Source organism: Rattus norvegicus, chromosome 11 (assembly GCF_021556685.1).
Source record: "Rattus norvegicus strain SHRSP/BbbUtx chromosome 11, alternate assembly SHRSP_T2T, whole genome shotgun sequence".
Lineage (NCBI taxonomy): Eukaryota > Metazoa > Chordata > Mammalia > Rodentia > Muridae > Rattus > Rattus norvegicus.
In genome coordinates, this window is record NC_141544.1 from 68114923 (window position 1) to 68137761 (window position 22839).

Consider the following 22839-nt stretch of genomic DNA (forward strand, 5'->3'; position numbering starts at 1 on the left):
GCCCCAAGTATTGGATGAGCAACTAAAGCATGGATCATGTCAGACTGACAGTGCCAGCTCAAGTATTGTATGCAAGTTAGGGTTTGGGTCCATTTTAACCAAAGCTGCTTTCTTTGCTTTTCTTTGGAATGGGTGGGTGGTAATTTGCTAATAATGGGATGTAGCTCCTCGTTCTAGGCAAGCAGTATCACTGATTTATATCCTAGCCCTATTAAATGTGTTTGGATTATAAGTGCTGTTTTTGTACTTTATTGGACTTTGCATGCTTTATGAATTTGACAGCCTGATCTTGGGACTGTCTCTCTCGCTCGTGAAATCCTGAGAAGCAGAATTATGGTTTGCCCTTGTATTCCTAGGGGTGGTACAGTGCAACTTGGCAAATAGATGTTTGGTCATTCATTGAATGAGCAGCTTAAACTGACCTGAGCTAAATATGGTACTTAGAAAAACCAGTGAGATGCAATGGTGCGTGGGCACAAGCTTGGGTGTCATGTTGAGAACAAAAAGGAACTGTTGGAAAATGAACACTGGAAGTCTGGGAGTGTAGTTCAGAGGTGGATCATGGGCTCGACATGGACAAGGTCTGGATCCTTAGCACTGAAAACTGAAGGATTATTTATAGGAAAAATTAGTAATAACAGCTCAGTATAGTATGAGTAAGTAATGATCAATAATAAAACCAAAACTAATATTTGATATCTATGATATTTAACATATGCATATTTTTTTGAGTTCAGTATGTATTGTTGGTTGGCTTTTGAACATCTGAGAAGATGTACGCTTGATGTCTTTAATTGTTGGAGGTATATTTTTGAGGCCTGGGAGATGGTCACTTTGGGTTTTGGGTAAGGGAGTAAGTTGGCAGTGACTGTGAGATCATATACCTGCTGTCTGCTGTGAGAGCGATCTGTAGTGAGATCCCTATACCACATTTTCATGGTAAAATGGTAACTTATTCTTTGTCCCTTAGAACATTTGAGTTTTGTACACCATCTCCATTGGTGAGAAGATGTTTCTTCAGGTCACTGGCTTAGGTTTAAAAAAGCCAAGTTTCACTTTTGCACTGAACCTTTTCACAGCGCAGTGCCAACAGTCCGCATAGTGGCTGTTCGTTTATCTGAAATGGTATTTTTTAACCAAATTCTGAAATTTCTCTTAAAATGCAAAAGATGTTATATCTTTTGTATTTCACATAGAACTCAAGAACTTATATCCTTAAAATATTGGACTGTCCTTAAGAATGCTGTGCCATTTTCTTTCCCTTAATTAGTAAAATAATCAGGAAAGAAAATGTGAAACGTATTTATCATCAACTTTACCCATGTGAAGTGAATTGGTTTTGTGGGTTGAGAATCTTAGTTTTCACTCAAGAGTAACCTTAACTTTTGAAAAAGAGTTTTGGAAGTGCTATTCTTACTGACCTTTGAACATCATTATAAGAATTCATACATTTTAAATTCTGTGGCCTTACCATTTTACCCTTATCAGATGAAACAATTCTATTAAAGACATTTAAGAGAGCTAGTTTATAAAGTTTATCATAAATACCAAATTTGGCAATTGGGCCTTTTATTTCTGCCACTGCTTTTAGGTGGTTGGCCTTGTTCAAGATCCTTAAAATGGATTTTAGTTGGCCTATCACTACAGACAGACCCCATTATTGTTTGGTTGAAAATACAAGTTACATTTTGAAGGAAATATTAGGTAGAGTTATTCCAATTCTCTGTCACACTGCAAGCACTAAGTAGACTGCACTGACAAATTTTTGAATCTTCCTATCAAGTTGAGAGCTAGCAACTGGACAGGTGTGAACAGAAGTCGATAATCTCAGTTGTGTTAACAGTGAAAGTTTTAGTGTGAGCATAACCACCTGCGATTCCCACTATGTCTATATCGTATTTATTGACAGTTTATTCAAATGGATGACTTGCCCTGAATGGTAAGAGTTTCAATCTAAAATGAGGCTAATGAAATGACCCAGTAGTAAGCGGTAGTTTGCTAAAGAAAATTATAGAAAAACCTTTCAGCCGTGAAAACACCATGTGAACAAGACTGGTCTTGAACAGACATTGAACTGCCTCAGCCTCCCCAGTGCTGCGATTTAATAAATCATTTCCAACATGCTGGTGCACCAATTTCATTTCAGTTTGGTTATCTGGTCTGAAACTAGTTGCCAGGATTTAAGGCATGTGTACAAAACATGTTAATGAAAGCTTTTGGTTTTCCATAAGGAACCAAAGGGCCAACCTGTGTACTAGCTGTTGCCTCCCACCCCACCCCAAATCTGATCAAGAGTGTGGGCTGGAGACTTGTGTCTCAGGCCAGCTTTCTGTGTTGTTCTCTACTGCTCATTAACTGGAGGACCGTGGGCAGGCTTCCTTAGAACTTTGACCTTCTTTGTAAAGTGGCACTTTTGCTGTCTGCCTTATTGGGTAGAAGAAGATCAAGTTTATAGGTTGAGGGTGTAGTTGATTTGGCAAGGTATATACTTACCATGCACAAACTGGGTCGGTTCCCCAGCAGCCCATAAACTGGGCATGACAGCGGATGCCTATAATCCCCACTTACAAGGCCCCTCCCACCTTCAGGTCACAACTTCATAGTTCTCCGTGATTACACGGCAAGTGCCAGGTTAATCTGAGATACATGGTAAGCTTTCTCCAAAAAGCACGAAAGAACAGAATCTGGGCATGAAGAAACTTAAGACTCCACTGAACTGGGCAGCTGCATTGCATATGGCTAGAGTAAGCAAAGTAAAACATAATACTATTAATACAGTTGACTCCCAGTGATTCCATTGTTTCTGAGTTTATGAACGTTAGCACCTTTTTAAATGTGTGATATGCTGGTACATCAACTCCTTTACAGAATGCATGCTTTAATATGAGAAATATAGTCACAAGTTTTATACACATGTATATCTAGAGAGATGTAAATGTAGCCTTTAGCTATATAGGGAAGAACTGCCATTGTTGATGTGTGTACTATTTTGAAATATTCTACTTTAAAACGTTTTTAAAAGTTCAATACAATATCTGCTATCACGCATTGGCATTTATTTGTAATTTTTTTGTTAAGCCCTTGAATATTCTTGCTTTTTTTCTTTGAAACAGGGTTTCTCTGTGTAGTCTTGGTTCTCTTGGAACTTGTTCTGTAGACCAGGCTGGCCTCAAACCTAAGAGATTTGCCCGCCTGTGCCTCCCAAGAACTGAGATTGAAAGGCATGCATCACCACTGTGTGGTTTTATTACATTATTTTAATAGTTTTTCTTTTCCATCTTAATAGAATAAAAATGGCAACTGTGTCTACTAATAGTCAACTGCTTATTTTTATCACCGGTTAGAATGAGAACTTAAATTGTTACCGTGTTTTTATTTATGATTTTTTTTCTTTAGTCAATCTTTGATTGTAGAGGATAAATTTACTCAATAATGCCTGATTGGAGATATTTTTTACATAAATTGAGTAAAACACAGCTGGGGTACTTAAGGAAAATAGAAGGGTATCAACATAACACTTGTAAAATTGATGAATTAAGTTTGGAGTCCCCTAAACTAATTATTGGATATCAGAATCAAGTAACCATTATTGAGCACTGTAAAAATTAAAGCATGCGTCTTTAAGAGCGCTTCTGAGTTGTTTGAAAAGCTTCTTTATTACTTAACAGACATCCCGCTTAAGCAGACCTCATCCATAGCAGTGGCTGGAGCTGTGATTGGAGCTGTCCTGGCCCTCTTCATCATCGCTGTCTTTGTGACTGTGTTGCTGACACCTCGGAAAAAGAGACCATCCTATCTTGACAAAGTGTAGGTAACCGTTGTGCTTGTGTTCAACTGTGACCATTTTCCGTCGCCCCTTATGTCTGCCTTTCCATGACTTACAGCCAGTGTTCCGTACATGGAAATAAGGGTAGTGTTTGCCCTGTTCGTTGGTTGTGATTTCATCAGAGCATCCTAAGCAGCGTGCTAGCAAGCAAGAATCTTGACAGGGCTGCTGGAGACTTGTTAGGCAGCTCCTCCCCCACAGGCAGTAGGCGTCTTTCCAAATACACTGTGACGATAGTGTATGTTGTCCAGCCTGATTAGAGTTCAGGACGTTAAGTACTGCTTCCAGTGTTAAGGACATCTTTAACTTAATTGATTATATGTCTGTCTTATGAATGTATAAAATTAAACTACCAAATTATTTTTAAAGACTCCCAATTTAAAGCTTTTTCCTTAAGAAAACAGCTTTGTTTCAGTAAATTATAAAAAGCATATTTTCATGTAAGGAATAACCAGTTTTTGGCAGATTGAATTCTAAGATAAATATTGTGCCTTGTTGTAGAATAGAACATCCAATATGTCATATCTTGTCATTATCTCTCAGTTGTTTAGCTGGATGATACCTTTCATACTTCACATGGTGGTTGTATTTGGATCAGAGTAGTGGGGGTTCCTGTGTACTCTGTTGTTCCTTGAGGGCTCGAGGTTGGTATTCCAATGAGACATGCCTCTTAGTGCTGTGGAGTGATGGGTGCTGCTTGCACGCAGGAGCCAGAGGCAGATGAGTATCCTGAGTGGGAGGCCAGTCTGGAGTTCCAGGACAAGCAGAGCTACAGAGAAAACCCTGTCTCAGAGAGCAAACACCTCTGTACTCTTAGTCACTGCACTGGTCTTTCTGGATTGTAGACCCTGTTAGAATGTAGTTGGTGCTGTTTCCAGGAGCATCCCTTGGGTCCCACAAGCCCTTAGTTCCTTTGCTAAATGGTGCTATGCATTTCTTACAATTTTCATTAGCAGAAAGTTACTTTTTTATGAATAAAAGATGGTAAAATGCAGCTTTAACTTGGTAAATGTAATACTGGAGTTCTTTTATAATTGATGGTTTTATGACACATGGGTATCTGCTTACATGTGGCAGACAGAAGGTACATAAATAAAAACCTTTAAAAAAACTATCTTTAAAATAGTTGTCTGCATATCCAAAGGTAAGTAAAAATAGAGCAAATGTAAGGAGGTGGATCATGCACAAAATTACTTGTTTAATAATAATTTTCAATGCCTATCTTCAAATTGCTGCTTCAATGTGAATAAGTTAGTTTGGTGTCAAGTACTAGAGATAGTGCCGTCTTTTATTCCCTGACATATTAACTACATGACTTAAATAAACATATGGAATATAATTATATGTATTATAGCCTGAAGAAAATATCCTTCAGATTTGTGAGAACCGTGTTTTTTTTTTCTCCCCGATATTCCCCTATCCCTGTTTACTATTTTGAACACAGAATCGACCTTCCACCTACACATAAGCCACCCCCTGTATATGAAGAACGAATTCCTTCTCTCCCTCAGAAAAACCGTCTGTTCCAGGTATGTGTTCCTGAAGACACTTAAATCACCTGAACTAGCTTCTAAACGTCTGCCCAGCTGTGGCGGCGCACATCTACCTGAGAGGCTGGAGCAGGACCAGAAGCTTAAAGTCGGCCTTGGCTACACAGTGAGTTCGAGGCCTGCCTGGGCTACTGGAAACCCCACTGCAAAATTTGAAGTGAATAAATTTTTTAAAAATCCTATGCCATTTGTATTAATTTTTCAAAGCTTTGTCATCATTTGCAACAACCTAAGATTCTTAACATGTTCAAGTGTTCCTCTGAAATAAGGGATCCATCAGCCTTGTGTACAAGTAAGTGATGAAGTGATGGCTACCATGGATAAGGGGAGCAGTACTCCAGTGGCCTTTCTCTAGGAGCTCTGGTTAGAGACTGATTATGATGCAGTCATATTAACCTGGAGATTCACTGTACAAACTGGCAGTTTTTATGTGGGTAAGATGTGGAGAGCTTGAGTGTCTTTGGAATGCTGTGGACCTGGCTCTCTGAGCACCGCATTTTCCCATTGCTTCTTTCCAGTATGAAATCTGTCTATACTTCAGCACTCCTTTACTCGGTGTCAGGCGGTATATATTCCAGTAAACTCCTGAACATGAATACTGGGTCATCATGCTGCAGTTGTGGTGCCTCTTAGCTTTTATGTTGGAGTCGGTGCTCATGTGCAAGGGCAGCACTGGTGTCCACACCTGGGTACTGTTTTTGTTTGGTGTTTGAGAAGGTAAAGGCCAAGTACTTGAATTATTGTAGTCCCGGCTACAGTTTTTGTTGTTGCTGTTGTTTACTGTTTTAGTTTGTTCTGCCATTTTCTGTGTTACACATACAGTGTCTTGGGCTCTCACTGTATCTGGGACTTGCCTGTGGAATAGTCCATTTTGCTTAAAAGATATGCCTTTGATCTTCTCCCTGCATTCAGTCTGAATAAACTGGAAAGGACTGGTTCTCAGCTTCCGCTCCCTTGATGACCATATAGTCAGTCTGCTGCTAAGCAGGGATGGGGCAGGCAGGGGTGGGAAGCACCCTGCCATGTACTGCTGTCTTTTCAGAACGAAGTACATAGCCTCTGGTGAATGGATGGATGGATGGATGGATGGATGGATGGATGGATGGATGGATGGATGGATGGATAGATGGATGGACGAATGAATGAACGAACGAATGAACGAACGAATGAACGAACGAATGAAATGCCTACAGACCCCCTTGATCAGAACTGCTAAATGCTAGTGAGGATTCATGCCTTAATTTGTGGGTGACTAAACCTTTAAGAATTTTGTTCAAGATATTAATCATAGCTTCTTTAGAAGATTAACTGAATATAATTTGTCTTGTCAGGAAAACCAGTTTGTATATAATTTATCCTCTACTTTTTCAAGATGATTGTTTAGAGAAGCCTGAATTAGAAAAAGTTACTGGTTCAGGTCATATGCGTTGTTTTACAACTGTTTCATATACACTATAAAACACTGCATGCAAAGAAAAGGGAGGTGCTATTTCCTATGACTTGAGCTGCCAGTGAACAGAGCACTTTCAGGGTGGCTTAGTTCGGGAGGTAGGAGATGAATTACTCAGATAATAATTACTTTGATTGTCGCAAGCTTAGTAACAGGAGTAATCCTGGGCAGAAGTGAAGAATGGCACTGCATAGTAGTCAGAACCTTTAGTTGAAGGAAGCTTGCTGGGAAAACACCTTGGAAACATTGGTCCTTATGAAGTAAGCAACCAGTTAGCAATGTGATTTCCTTTTCCTTGTCCATGTCAAGCAGTCAAAAGCATTAGTCAGCGATGTTTTCTTCTAATTATAAAACTAAATCTTACCTAGGAGAGTCAGAACTTGTGTTGGTCATGAAATCAGACATATTCTTCATTGTTTTAAAAATGCCTTCAGAAATACTTAAAGCTTTAGAAAGATAATTTATTATGATTCATGCTAGTTGCATGAATTTTTCTTTTGAGTCTGTCTTATATCAAAATTCAAAGCTTATAACTTTCTTTTTTACTAAGTGACCTGTAAGTTTATGATGGCCATGTTCTGATTCAAAAGATAACTTATGAATTTTAGATTCATTAATTTCTACTTGAAATCCTATTTAGCTCTATGCCTAGTACCAAGGGTCTCATGTTCCCAGAAGACCAATCCGGCTTTAAGGAAGAGCCTGTTGTCAACATTAAATACCATTCTCTCCTCAAAGGTGATAAGAGATAGTTTATTCTTGAGCCAAATATTAAATGCCCACAGCTCAGAAACAAGGAAGCCTCAAATGACATGTCCCTAATATAGAAACAAGGTCTAGAGTAAACAGAAGTTTTAAATTGAGGCACATTTTCAAATGCATTGGTAGAAACATAAAGTAGGCTACAGCAGACCTTCATCCCAACTGTAGGTACCACAGGCTGTGCAGTAATGTTCACACCTTCTGAGTTGGTGGAAACTCGTGGTCTGTTACGCTAATGCTTTACCAGGGGTGGGCAGACAGACACAAGAATACCAAGTCTAGTGCAGAAGTGGCTGTGATTGGCTGTTAAGGGAACTAAAGATAGCCCATGATAATTTGACTTTAGATCAGCAATATTCCAGCAATCAAGTTCTGATCCTCAGTCAGCATTGTGGAATTGTCATGATGAGTGTGACTTTCATAGCATGTCAGTTTGTACTGAGCTTTTCACTATAGAAAGAAGCGATTCCTACGCATATATGCTTGTTGGCAGTGATGAGGAGTTACGTTGGTGGTAACCTTAATCTATGAGGAAAACAAAGCTGGGTATTGTCAAGAGACACTTTCTTGAGCAGCAAGTGTCTTCCTACAGAGATGTCTTAAGTGGTGGAAATCACAAGCGCTGTCTTGTCTGAAGGCAGAGAGCATTTAAGTCCACCCATGTGTCCTCTCTCTAGATGGACATCTGACAGGACTGATCTTCATTTATGAAACATACAAGGTTGAACACTACACTGTGTCTTATCATTTTATGATGTTTTGTTTTCCTTGTATGCTTCATACACAAGTATACTTTTCATACAAAATGTAAATTACAATCTTACAGAAACTTAAAAATAGCAAGTATGCAAATTATTTTCATTTTGCCATCCTCAAGGCTCCCACTTCCTTCCCCTAGACAGCACTGCTATTGAAGATTTAAACTTCTCTCCACACTTTCCTCCATGACTTTATTTCATATGTGTTCATATTTTATCTGCAATATTTTAAAACGGGGTAGCTATGATACCAGATTTTTCAGAGTGGCCAATGCATTTACCTTTATGAAGGTCCTCTGAGTTATTAAAGGAATATTCTTAAACACAGTTTCAATTAGCTTGAACCACAGTCTTTGGGTTTGTTAACAATTGGTATATCCCTGTTGGGCCAGGTGTGTTTTAATCATCATTCAGGTCTAAGCTCTGTTTGTGTATCTCTGTTCCACTCTTGGTGACTTTCAAAACATTCCATTACATTTATACATGAAATTCACCCAATGAGATCCTTATTTTTTTTGCATAATTGTACTGAAAAGATGTATGCATTTTGTTGTGAAATTTATGCCAGGAAGTAGAATTACTGTATCGTTTTGTGTTTTTCCATTTTAGAAGGTGTCATTACCAGCATCGTCTTACAAACAACATGCAAAAACCTGCTTTCCTTTCCATCCTGTTGTATGTGGTATTTCCCAGGATTCCTTGGGGAATTGAGCCTCATAATCAGTTACCAGTTACTGAACTACCAATTTATATCTTTTTCTCCCCAACTATTTAGTTGTGTTTTGAATTTTGATTTTTTTTTATTTAGGAATTATGGTGGAGATATAGTCCTTTGTCTTATCTCATTTCCTATTTTATAGCTTTATGTTGTCATGTATGAAAATAAAGTTTTTATGTAGTCAAGGAATATTATTTTAATCTTATAAAAGTCTAATGGTTTTATTTTTTTTATTTGAAATCTGAGATTTTGTTTGAATCATTTCAGAGAACCATTTAACCAGTTCAAATTTTTGAGATCTTAATTGTATAATTACATTTTTCTTGCATTCTCTTACTGAACCGTTAGTTGGTGATGATTTATTTACTATTTGTTGTAGTAAATTCTCGTATCTATTGTTTCTTGCCAAGATTATTATTATTATTTTTTTTACTTTAAGAGTGACTTCCACACATGAAACTCAAGAAGAATGACCAAAGTGCGAATGCTTCACTCCTTCTTGAAAAGGGGAACAAGAATACCCGTGGGAGGGAATAGGGAGGCAAAGTTTAAAACAGAGGCAGAAGGAACACCCATTCAGAGCCTGCCCCACATGTGGCCCATACATATACAGCCACCAAACTAGATAAGATGGATGAAGCAAAGAAGTGCAGGCCGACAGGAACTGGATGTAGATCTCTCCTGAGAGACACAGCCAGAATACAGCAAATACAGAGGCGAATGCCAGCAGCAAACCACTGAACTGAGAACGGGACCCTGTTGAAGGAATCAGAGAAAGAACTGGACGAGCTTGAAGGGGCTCGAGACCCCATATGTACAATAATGCCAAGCAACCAGAGCTTCCAGGGACTAAGCCACTACCTAAAGACTATACATGGACTGACCCTGGACTCTGACCTCATAGGTAGCAATGAATATCCTAGTAAGAGCACCAGTGGAAGGGGAAGCCCTGGGTCCTGCTATGACTGAACCCCCAGTGAACTAGATTGTTGTGGGGAGGGTGGCAATGGGGGGAGGATGGGGAGGGGAACACCCATAAAGAAGAGGGGGGGTTAGGGGGATGTTGGCCTGGAAACCGGGAAAGGGAATAACAATTGAAATGTAAATAAGAAATACCCAAGTTAATAAAGATGAAAAAAAAAGTGACTTCCCCAGCTTCAGAAGAGTGAGGGATCACTTTAAAGTGACTGACGGTGTGGTAGTGCCAATCCCAGAGCCACATAGCCACACAGGCACTCTGTAGTATTTGCTCATGTCCTGGGATGAAATTCCTTCTTTGTGGGCACACGTGTTGTTTTCTCTTTCGATGTATTGTACACAGCTCAAATATTGTGATGATCAGTGGATCCCCCCCCATCTCCCTGGCTTCTTCTAGGTGGTTGTTACTAACATGTAGATAGACCCTCACTAAAACCACCTAGGGCTTTTTATATTTCTCCTTGTTCATAGGTATGTAAAATTCTTATCTGGCATATAATCTTAGTAAATGTAAAACTTAACAGTATTGAAAATAATTCATGAGTAATATTTCTATTGTAAGAATATACAGAACAGGTTTCATAGTTGAAGCATGTGGGGATGTTAGGTGCACATGTATAAACGTTCTGCACTTTCAGGAAACAGACTATGGAGTTTAACTGATGAGCCTTCAATTCTGTATACAGACCTTTAAGAAACTAACACCAAGATACACTTTGGGGGTAGTACTGCACACATTTTCCACTTACACCTAAAAAGGCGATTGAAATAGGCCTCGCTTTCCCAACCTATCTGTGTGAGGCTGATTTTCTTTCATGGTCTTCAGCTAAATAGCATATTACAACAGAGTGAAAACAGTAGCTATGGGAAAATCTAGTTTCCTTTCTGATTTAGTTTTTGTTTTTTGGCTTTTACTTTTGGCATTGATATTTTATTTCATTGTTTGAGCGCACACATGTGCCTGCGTGTGTGTGTGTGTGTGTGTGTGTGTGTGTGTGTGTGTGTGTGTGTGTGTGTGTGCGTGTGTGTGTAGGTGCACATGCAGTAGAGGCCCAAGGTTAATGTGGGAATCCTCCAACACTGATGACTCTTCTACCTTATCCTTTGAGGCAGAGTTTCTTAGTCGAGCTCCGAGTTCTGTGGTTTGACTGGTTTCATTAGCCAGCTTGCTCCGGAATCCATCTCTGCCTAAGGCTGGATTACAGGTGGGCCTTCACAGCTACCTAGCATTTGTGAGGCTACTGAGTTTTGTGAGTTGATTTACCTGACATACCATGTTGTCAGCAATTGCACATGATTTGACTCCTGCTGTTTACATTCTTTACACTTCTTTCTCTTTCCCTTCACCAGCTCTGGCTGGTGTTTCTAGTGCTACACTGAAAAGAAGTGGGGATGGTGGGCAGCCTGGGCTCCTTCCTGTTGGTAATTAGGGTACTTCATTCTTTCTACCACTTAAGAATTGGGCTTGTCATAGGTCACCTTCATTTGGTTGAGGCACCGTCCCTCCCATCCAGTTTTCCCCAGGACATTTATTATGAAAGCACGCTGGATTTTGTTAAAGGCTTTTTCTGCATCTATTAAGATAATCCTGTGTGTCATATCAAAGTCCTTTGTGTGGTTTATTACATTTATTTACTTGTATATGTTGAATCAACCATCCTGGAATTTCAAAGGTAAAGCTAACTTTTTCGTAGTGGATGATCCTGGTCTGCTCCTATGTTTGGTTTGATGGTTACTGAAGAGTTCTGCATCTATATGGACAGAGGTGGCTCACACACAGAAAAGAGTCATGGGTAAGGTCCCGGGCCAGGTGTGCAGATTCCGGGAGACGAGGGGCTAAGGAGTGTTCTAATTTGACATAAATAACTTGCATTATTTATTATTTAAATGGATGGCTTGATGTATGCATGCCTTGTAAACAACTAAATCAAAGTAGTCAATCCTTGCATTACCTTATATATTTTGATAAAATATTTTGAATGAATAATTGAAAACATCAAACTCTTCTTAGAATTCTTCTTACTTCACTCATTCTGTGATAGCTAAGTGTGCATGTGCATGAATATGAATACTTCAGTATACTAATATATTGTAAATATATGTAATATACAATATAAATACATACATACATACAGTATAATGTCTGTACGGCTCATGTTGTCTATGTACTGGATATCATTATATCATGTATGAAAAGGAAATACGGAAAAGGAGACTGGAAGCATCCTTAAGTGTTAGCAGTGGCTATATTTACATTTGATGGAATTCTCAGTGGGTCTTATTTGTATGTTCTTCTTTTCTGTAAAGTTTTCTGTAGTGGCTTCTCTGTTAGTGGCTTCAGAATAGGATGACTTACACGTGTTGAGAACCTGTTGTAAAACTGCAGGCTGCAGTTTTAGGTTAACCAAGCTGACTAGTCAGGGCATCCCCAGGACTCACTTTCTGGTAAGACTGAGGGGGTTTTCTCAGTATATTCCATTCCTTACTAGATGCCCCTGAGTGTTCATGTTAGGATGTTTTCATAGGAAGACTGTCCACTTAAGTTTCAGTAATTAATACAAAACAGTATTGTGTGTACACACAAACACATATATATTTCAATACTTTGTTTCCTTGTTTTTTTTTATTGGATATTTTTAATTACATTTCAAATGTTATCCCCTTTCCTAGTTTCCCATCCATAAACCCCCTATCCCGTCTCCCCTCCCACTTCTTCTATTAGGATGTCCCCCCAACCACCCACCCTTCCTGCTTCCCCGCCTTGACATTCCCCTACTTTTGGGGATCCAGCCTTGGCAAGACCAAGAACTTCTTCTCCATTGGTGCCCAACAAGGCCATCCTCTGCTACATATGCAACTGGAGCCATGGGTCTGTCCATGTGTACTCTTTGGTTAGTGGAACTCTGGAACTCTGGTTGGTTGGTATTATTGTTCTTATGGGGTTGCAAGCCCCTTCAGCTCCTTCAATCCTTTCTCTAACTCCTCCAACTGGGACCCTGTTCTCAGTTCAATGGTTGGCTGCTGGCATCCACCTCTGTATTTGTTTCTAATGTCAGGGTGGGGATAATGTATTAAAATGTCAGTTTATTCACAAACACTCTAATAAAACATGTTGTCTGCTTAACTAATCCTAGTTTACCAGAAATGGCATATCTATATTTTGTATATTATAAATATACAGTAGAATAAAATAAAAATAATTGTAGCTTCAATATTTGTTAGTAATAGTATCAAGTGTTTCAAATGCTATTTTTCTACAGACTGTCACTTTTTCATATTCTTATTTATTTGTATAAGATTACTGTGAGCTGTGAGTGGCTTGTACTTTATCCTTGCCATGAACCTTGGTGTATACACTATTTCATATCAAACTCTGTAGTAAGCAAACATCAGGAAGATGAATGTTCTTGGAGAGATGATTCAGTGGTTACGACACGTGGTGTACTTACAAAGGGCCTGGGTCTCACTCCTAACACCTGCAGGGCAGCTCCCACCCGTCTGTAACTCAAGTTACAGGGAGTCTGATGCTGTCTTCTAACCTCTGCAAACACCAGAATTCAGGTGGGGTGTGTGTGTGTGTGTGTGTGTGTGTGTGTGTGTGTGTGTGTGTGTGTGTGCGTGTTCACACATGCCGACAAATACTCCTAGCATAAAACATAAAAATAAGTCTTTTTCAAATAGTGTTCCTCAGAGGAGATCCACAGCTCGTTACCTACTACCAAGCAGTCAGCCTTGAACCATATACGTATAAGTGGCATTCTATAGACTCAGCAAGTTGTACTTAAAGATTTAGGACTATATGTACACACACACACACCCCTCTACAATAATTAAAGGGAGCATGAATTGACAAGGGGTTATGTGGGAAAAGATGGGATGGAGAAAACGGAAGTCGGGAAATGATGTGATGATCTTTCAGTTCTGTTAACAAAAATGAATGTTCTATTACCATTGATTTATGTTATAAAGATAAGAACTGCAGAGCCTGTAGAATTGGAGCTCAGACGTTACTGGTATACACGAGTTTAGTTCACATGCAAGGGTAAGAAACATCTGTCCACCATGTCTTAGCTTCAGTTACTGACATTCAGAGTTTTAGTTACTTTGCTTGAACCTCTCCCCATCCTGCCCTTTCTGGTTTCCTTCATAGATTTCCGTCATTATCTCTTCAGGTTGATCTCCAGCACGTGGCTCTCGTCCTGTGTTTTTCAAGTAGGCTGCAGCTGTTGATAATCATTGTCTTGACATCATTGACAGTCTTGTCTTTTCTGAGACTGGAAGTTGTTAACATTTGTTAAGATGTTTCCAAAGACCACCAACAGTTAGAATCTTTGGAATTTTAGGAAAAGAAGGAAGGTGATAAAATAGGAAGCACCCCCCCCCCAAATTACAGGAAAGTATGTTACTTACTGGAGCATACATAAAAATAACTACTGAGTATTTCAGGCATGAGTTTGCTCTCATAAGAAAGGAAAAGTTCCCCCACATTGTCCCAATTTCATTTCTGTTGCTATGATAAAATACCCTGACAAAAAAACCAAACCAAACTTCAGAGAGAAAGGGATGATTTCAGCTGACAATTCCTGATTAGGTCCATCGCTGTGGGAAAATCGGCAGTGCCATGAATATGAATCTGAAACAGCTGCTCACAATACATCCAGTCAGGAGCAGAGAATATGAGCATATGAATGCTCACTTCCTTGCTATGTTCTGCTTAAACTGTCCTCTTATCACCAGTATAGGAATAGGAACCCTGTCTAAGGAGTGATGCTGCCCACAGTAGGCTGAGGCTTTCCACATCACTTAAGTTAATTGAGACAGTCCCTCACAGGCGTGGCCACAGATCAGTGTCATATAGACAGTCCTTCACTGAACCTCTCTTCCCTAATGATTCAAGGCTATAACAAGTCAGCCATTAAGCATGCATATTCTCTCTAACTAGAGGCATTGAAGCATGAGAAGGAGGAAGTTTTGTAAGTTTTAGATGATATAGTATTTACATACTGATAATGTGAGGACAGCCTTTCAAAGCAAAATCTAAGATTTGAAGGTGAAAATGGTTGTTAAGGGCACAATAAAATTGTTTGACCTGAGGTGAAACTGCTGGAACATGTGAGTTTACAAGCGCTGGCCGCCAAAGATGAGCACACAGTGAGTCCACTTCGTGATGAATGGCTGTGGGGACTTGTAATGTATGCAGCAATCCTAAAGCCCAGCCGAACGCATTATACTCCCTGCTTGCTGTTACTTCACAGTGAAAATATTAAAGACATCAAAGTACCAAAGCAACTTGAATAAGGATAGTAATGCTGCCTCTGACTCATTTAGACCAGGATATTCCTTTTAAAAACTATTTCTTGCGGGTTGGGGATTTAGCTCAGTGGTAGAGCACTTGCCTAGCAAGCGCAAGGCCCTGGGTTCGGTCCTCAGCTCCGAAAAAAAAAAAAAAACTATTTCTTTTGGAAGTTATTGCTGCATTATTGTAATTTTATCAGTGCTTGAAATTAAAATAGCATCTGTTTTATATTCCTTCTTTTTTCACTTCTTTTCAAGATTATAATTTCCTTTGTTTCTCCCCTCCCTTTCCTCCCTTTAAACTCCTTCCTTATACCACCGCCTGCTCTCTTTCAAATTCATGGCTTCCTTTTTTATATTAACCATTGCTACATGCATATAGTTGCATGTTTATACATACATGTTCCTACATATAACCTGCTTAGTCTGCATAATGTTACTTGTATGTATGTTCACGGGGCTTACCATCTGGTATTGGATGTGCTCTTCCCTGGGGAAGACTATGTCTCCTGCTCCCAGCATTCCTTAGTTGCCTGTAGTTCTCCCTGTAGGACTAAGGGCTCGTGGCTCCTCCCTGTTGACTTTAGCATGTCTGTTGTTGTTGTTGGATACCAGATTAGGGACACCCGCCTGCTTCCTGGTCCCATTTGATTGGAATATTTTCCTCTTCTACAGGACTGATAGGTTTTAGAGTAGTTTAAGCCATTATGTCCATCCAGTTCCCACTACCCTTTATCTTCCCTGCACTCCTTCCCAGAATACTTTTCCACATTCCCAGGCACCACTGAACTCTCTGCTTTCTGTCAATTTATGCAGTAATATCCCCTAATTCTTGCTAAGAAAGATCCCTCTCAAGTCATCTTGGGATGCAGTTTTTACAAAGCCTTACCTGTCTGTTTTTTATACATAGATAGCTATCTATAGTAGTTTCATTTCTAAGCTATGGTAGCATTATATGAATGCAGTCCCTCATGAAAGAGTTAACACGTTCCCAGATCACATAGGTGTGTAGTTGATCTACAGAGAATGGCACTCAGTACATTCATACAGAATGTCATCCTTTTTGTCTTCCTTCCTGAAGTTTCCATGATAGTTTTAACATTCATTTCTGATCATTGTACATCATCTCTTAGATAGTATTTCTTGTACATATACAACATTTTGTTTGTATAATTACAAACAAAAATTTTGTAAATTCTAGTTTGGGCTTATGGTAGAGCAGCATTGCAGGGAGCCTTTCAATGCATGCCTTTGTGTAAATACTGTAAATATGTGATCTCATTTCTCTTGGAATTAATCACTAAGTGATAGGGTAGGCATATTTTTAATTTTTAAGGAAATGCAAAACTGCCGTTCTGTGTTTTAATCATTTCTGTTTTTGTAGACAGTATAGGAGTTTCTTCATGTCCTTCCCAGTAATTCTTAGAGTCAGTCTGCTAAATATTTAGACGCTCTACTAGATGTGTGCTCAGATTTTGTCTTGGTTTTAATTTTCATTTTTTTCTAGTTCCTGTCTAGAGTCTTTTGCGTGTTGAAGTGCGTGTTTATCTTCTTTGGTGAATTGCATGTTCATACATGCTCAGTTTTTATTGGACTACTTTCCTTTTTATATCCCACCACCACCTATACACCCATGCTTTCTTCTCCTTTCCCTTCACTGTCTTCCTCCTCTCTCTTGGATTCATTCTCAGTGTTGAGTTTGAACATTCTTTACGAGTTTTGCCTGGAAGTACTTTCTCAACAGTTTGTAAATATTTCTTCTCATTGTCTTAATGGTAACTCTTGAGGAACAAAGTTCCCTTGTGTTGAAGGTGTGGAGAATCTTCATTAAAACCGTGGTTAATACGTTTCTATACACTGTTACTGTTAATTTTTTCTTTGTGAACATTCTCACCAGTTAGGAAATTCAAGGAATTAACTCAGAGATAAGAGGTCTGTTGAGGCACAGGGTGAAGCCAGCCCAAGTTGCAGGCAAGAGAGATGGGTGCTTATGGTTGCCTAAGCTGTTGAAGTCAAGGCCAAAGCTCCAGACACTGGATATGGAGTTGCAGAATTTAGTCTTTTCCCTAATGGATTTTTATACCTCCATTTCTCCATTTTGGAGTGAAAATATTTATTCTGTGCTATTACCTATAGACATTATGTAATTTACCTTTGTTCTTATTTTTTAAGATTAAAAAACGGATATAGAAAAAAAAGAGGTCTGTTGAATCATCAAAAGTCCTTAGTTTCTCCTATTCTCAGGAGACATTAAATATATTTCTCACCCGAGCTCCGTAGACAATAGAAAGGTTTAGTCTCCTCAGTAGTATGAAGTATGTGTCTTAAGGAACAAAAGTATACTTACATGTTACATGTTGCACTCATTTCTCTGTAAGGTCCAAAACCACCACAAGTGTAAGCTTACCAAAAATTGAGAAAAGGAGTAAGTCTGCATGACATAAAGGAGCAACACTTCTGGGTCATGATATTGTCTCTAGAATTACATAGGACCCAGGAAGCTAATCACAGTCAAGACAGTTTTATTTCAAGTTGAGAAATGTCTGGACATAGAAACGGAGCTGGCTTTGTTTGATTTATTCTTTTATTTTATGCACGTGCACGCATGCACGTTCTTAGTGTGTTCCAGTATGTATGTGGAGGCAGTGCTCTCCTTCTGCCACTGTACCCCAGAGATCCAACTCAGGTCCTCAGCCTTGGAAACAGGCACCTTTACCCACTGAGCCTTTTTGCTGGTCTGCTGTTGTTGTTGTTGTTGTTCATTTGTTTCTTTTTTAAAAAAGAAAACAGATTTCTTCTAAATGACATTTTATCCTTACATTACCAATATAATTTTATTTTGAATGTGGTCTCATGTATTTATACTTGGCTTACTGTAGACAAGTTGTTATATTGACTTTTGTTTTTTTTTTTTTAACTACAAGTTGTCTTATCTCTGCTCACATGCTATGATACTATCATGTCCCATCCCCTAAATAAATGTAAAAACCATTCCACTGATTAAAGCATAGGTCATAATTTTCAACAGAGTCATAGAGAGAAATAAGAAATAAAGATGTTAGTTAGAACCTCACTCTACAGACACTGATGTACTTGGAGTCCTTACATGAAATTTAAGCCACAGAGTTTTGCAGATCCTCCAAATACTTTAAATCGGGCACGCCCCACCTGTGACCCGCAGGCTGCATTACTACAATGGCACTAGATGCCGCTCTACATGGTCATCATGTACCTAGAGCACAGCATCACATCTGAATGTCAGCACATGAAGCCATCTCAGGCTTGCTTAGTGCAACATAAAGGCTTATAAGTTTTTAATCTGCAGTGTTTGGAACAGTAAGGAGACATCAATGTGTCCATTGAGGCATATATAAAAACCTCATATTTTAAAGTTCTTTTAGCATTTTTAGCCTTGGCAACCTGTCAAATGAGTTTCTATAACTCCTAACCTAGCATGATACAAATATCCTATTCCAAGTGATGGTGGTAGACATAGTTACCATGGTCACCAAGTCCCAGGGATATGTTTCTCACCAATGGTTACATTTGAAATTATATGAGTCCAAACTAATTTTGTTGTCTCATTGGGAAACCAAGATGTTCATCTACTCAGTTTGACACATAGTAGTTTACTTGATGTACTAGCATACTTAGAGTTTCTATCAAATTCCTTTAGCTCTACTTCTGTAACTTTCTAAGAAGGTTACAGATTGATTTAACATTTCAAAAATGGCAGAGTTGTTCATCTGTTTTTCCTATAAAGCCAAATGACAGTTGTTTTGTATTCCCGTGGTTTGTTGATCATAATTGTTATAATGGTTTGTAACATGGGGTTAAGACCTGATTGTGACGATGCGGGAAGAGAGAGCCTTGGGTACTCCCTTCCCAGCAGATTTTCTAATGATTAGGTCTGTTTGAGAAAGGGCCGATGGATCCATAAGAAGTGACTATGGTGGTGTTTGCAACCCTAACCGTAGGTAAGAAGAGCCATTTCTGGGTCAAGAATAAATTCTTCTTTATTCACTTGGTTTTTATTTATGTGTATAGAAACTTTGCCTTACTTAAGTGTATCGCATGCGTGCAGAGCCCAGAAGAGGGTGGTGGGTCCCCTGGAACTGGAGTTACAGACAGTTGTTAGCCTTCATGTGGTTGCCAGGAACCATAGGCCAGGTCCTGTGGAAAAGAAGATGGGGTATCTCCTTAGCCCTAAAGTTGTGTTTTTAGGCTCCTTCCTGACTAACCTCCAAATAGTTTCTCCCTTAAGGAAATAATACGGACTTTCTCATATACCGGAAAAACTAAGTGACAAAGACAAAAGGTTAATTTTGCCTCGCTCTTGTGCAGATTTGGTTCCTTGACTCTTGATGGCTCCCATGACACTCTCCAGAAGTGGAGAAGGCAGTAGAGAACAGCTTTTTTCATGGGCAGGAAGCAAAGGAGAAAAGAAGAGGAAGAACTCAAGGACTCATTAACAGCAGACATGCTTAGCTGACTTCCTTCCTCTACCCCAACTCTAGGGACCAGCCCTCTAACACATGGGCTCCCAGTCCTAACAGCTAGGTCCTGAGTTGCCAACAGCCCCTTAGCTGCTCTACACATGGTTGTATTCTACTTTATTTCAAGAGCTGCTGCTGATTCCAGATACTACTGGGCCATCCTATAGAGGAGTATAACACACGCTGAAGTCACACTTTGGTGACTTGGTTTTTGTTGTTATTGTTGTTGGTTTTGTTTTTGTCTTTCAATAACAAAAGAACTTCTTAAAATGCAATTTTTACACTGATTTGTGCTTGCTTACTTTTCTACTGCTGTGACAAAGCACCATGACCAGGTCAGGGTAACTGCCAAGCCATCTCTTTAGTCATAAACTTGTGTTTTAAGTCTAAAGAGTTTGTAGGGAGCTTGCTTATCAGTTAAGAAGATTAAGAGTCAGTAGCCATCTTGATATGGCATATGGTGGCTGGCAGGCAGGCAGCAGGCAGGCAGGCGGGCGGGCGGGCGGGCGGGCGGGCGGGCGGGCGGGCGGCCATGGTGCTGGAATAGTAGCTGAGAGTTTGACATCCGATCCACAAGCATGAGGCAGAGAGGAATAACTGGAATGATGGAAAGCTGAGGGGTTTTAGAATCTGAAAGTTCACCTCAGTGGCACACCTTCTCCAACAAGGCCACACCTCCTAATCCTTCCCGAAAAGTTTCACCAAAGAAGACCAAGTATTTGAACATGTGAGATACAAGGCCTGTCTCCTTCTAACCATTGCAATTTACAAATTTGATTCTGTTCATAAAGCAAAAACTGAAAATCCATATCAAATATCTTGACAGTAGCTTTAACAACAGTGAGTATTAAAGGATAACAGATTATTACTAGATGCAGATTATTACTTACAGTAGCTGTAGAAGGGTGTAGATAGGCAAAAGTCCTCTAAAGAAAATACTTGACCTTGCTAATAGTGGTTGCTTTAACTTTAGAGGCACTTTACAGAAGGCAATGATCCCATCTAAGATTTAATGGGCAATGTTCTTTTAGGCTGTCATTCTTATTAAAAGATATGCCATGTAATTGTATTTGATTGCAAGTTCTTTAGAAAAACATGATGTAAAATATTACCTTTATTTGTATGTAGAAGCTGAGCCACCATGGGCTATATTCAAGAAAAGGTAACTGTAAAGTTGAGTAACTTACTATGGCTCCTTTCTACTGAGCTGTGACTGCATGTAGTCTACTGAGCTGTGTCTGCATGGATCCTACTGAGATGTGACTGCATGTATCCTACTGAGATGTGATTGCATGTATCCTACTGAGATGTGATTGCATGTATCCTACTGAGATGTGACTGCATGTAGTCTACTGAGATGTGATTGCATGTAGTCTACTGAGCTGTGACTGCATGTAGTCTACTGAGATGTGACTGCATGGATCCTACTGAGCTGTGACTGCATGGATCCTACTGAGCTGTGACTGCATGTATCCTACTGAGCTGTGACTGCATGGATCCTACTGAGCTGTGACTGCATGGATCCTACTGAGCTGTGACTGCATGGATCCTACTGAGCTGTGACTGCAGGGATCCTACTGAGCTGTGACTGCATGTAGTCTACTGAGATGTGTCTGCATGTATCCTACTGAGATGTGACTGCATGTAAGGTGTGTGTTTGCATACACCAAACTAATGAATTGTCTTAGAACATAAAAATATGAACTATAAAATGTGAAGTTGGGCTGAATTAAAATTTAAAAAGTATTTTAAAGCACACCCTTAAGAAAACAAAAGCAAACCACAGTCTAGGAAGAAAATAATTATATAGAAATTATAAATATACCAAAAGATTTATATATAAAGTTGTATAACTCAATAAAAGAGGGTGACTCTGTTTTTTAGAAATGGACAGAAGACTTCTGTAGCTATTTTTATCAGATAAATGTGTATAATAAATGCTGATATATTCAGAATCATTCATCACCAGAGACATGTGAATTAAATCAAAATGAAAATCCAGCTGCTTGAAATGGTTGTCTGTGTCACTATATGCCAGTTAGAGTGACTAAGACTAACAGATTGGCCAGGCTAGGGGTTACTATCTCAGTAATGACTCCTGAATTACGTTTTATAAGTTTATTCTCTTATTCATTTAGTTTACAGGAAACAACTTGTACTTGATCTCTATTATTATTAACCAAGTATGTGTATTGTTTTTATTTTCTATTCTATCAGAGAATTGCACGTAACTGGAAGCCCATATGTCATTATTGATCTGAGGATCTATAGGAGCTAATCTTCCTTGTTGGCTTAACTAGATTTAGAGGAATGTAGAACTCTCCTCTGGACCAGTCTGTGAGGCACTTCCAGAAAGATTTAACTAAGTCTTCACCCCTGAATGTGAGTGGCAGCATCCAAGGGGCCATGCTTCCAGAACTAAAGGAAAGCACCAGCACTCATCTCTTCCCTGTGGTCTCAGTTCTACCTCATGGTCCTGCTTCCCTCATTGAAACCACAAGCCCGAGTATGTTCTCCTCCCTTTGGTTGCCATTGTCAGACAGTAAAGGACCTCACACAGGGTGTTCCCTCACCCCTTCTCCTGTTGAGTGAGGTTCTTATAATATAATAGTCAAGGCCTGGGACTCTGCATAGTGAGTCAGCTCTCTACCACTGAGTAACTCAGTACTTCATGGTAGTTTCATATAATTAACTAATTACTTACAAAATTTGTTGTTGTTTGTTTAGTTTTGTTTTTAATACATGTGATATAATTGTTAGCTGATTGGCCAGAGGAAAAGCTTAAAGCATATGGTATTTGTAAACCATGCTCTAGAATCAGATACCATTTGAGATCTTTTACTCTAGGTAAAAGTCTCTCTAACACTGCTCCACCTCAAAAGCTAGTCACCCTGCCTTAACTTAAAGCATTTAGACTAATAATTTACCTCCCAAGACATTCCGTTCTATTATTCATATTGAAAGCTGTGGGCTGGAGAGATGTTTCAGTGGTTGAAAGCACTGACT

At 39.3% G+C, this 22839-nt stretch overlaps 1 protein-coding gene across 26 annotated transcripts in view; it reads left to right on the top strand.

Moving 5' to 3' along the window:
* Nectin3 (nectin cell adhesion molecule 3) overlaps positions 1–22839 on the top strand; it is a 107663-nt gene that overhangs the window by 53137 nt on the left and 31687 nt on the right. For 9 of the 26 annotated variants that reach the window (XR_015632682.1, XR_015632689.1, XR_015632679.1 and 6 more), the window contains 2 exons: positions 3669–3807; positions 5271–5558. Coding sequence is in view for 5 of the 26 variants with exons in the window: in XM_087575854.1 (XP_087431980.1) it covers positions 3669–3807; positions 5271–5379 (248 nt within the window). In the remaining 21 variants the exon portion in view is untranslated. Of the gene's footprint in view, positions 1–3668; positions 3808–5270; positions 5660–22839 lie in introns of those variants that run through there. The other 17 variants (XR_015632685.1, XR_015632690.1, XR_015632681.1 and 14 more) reach the window with 3 other exon arrangements.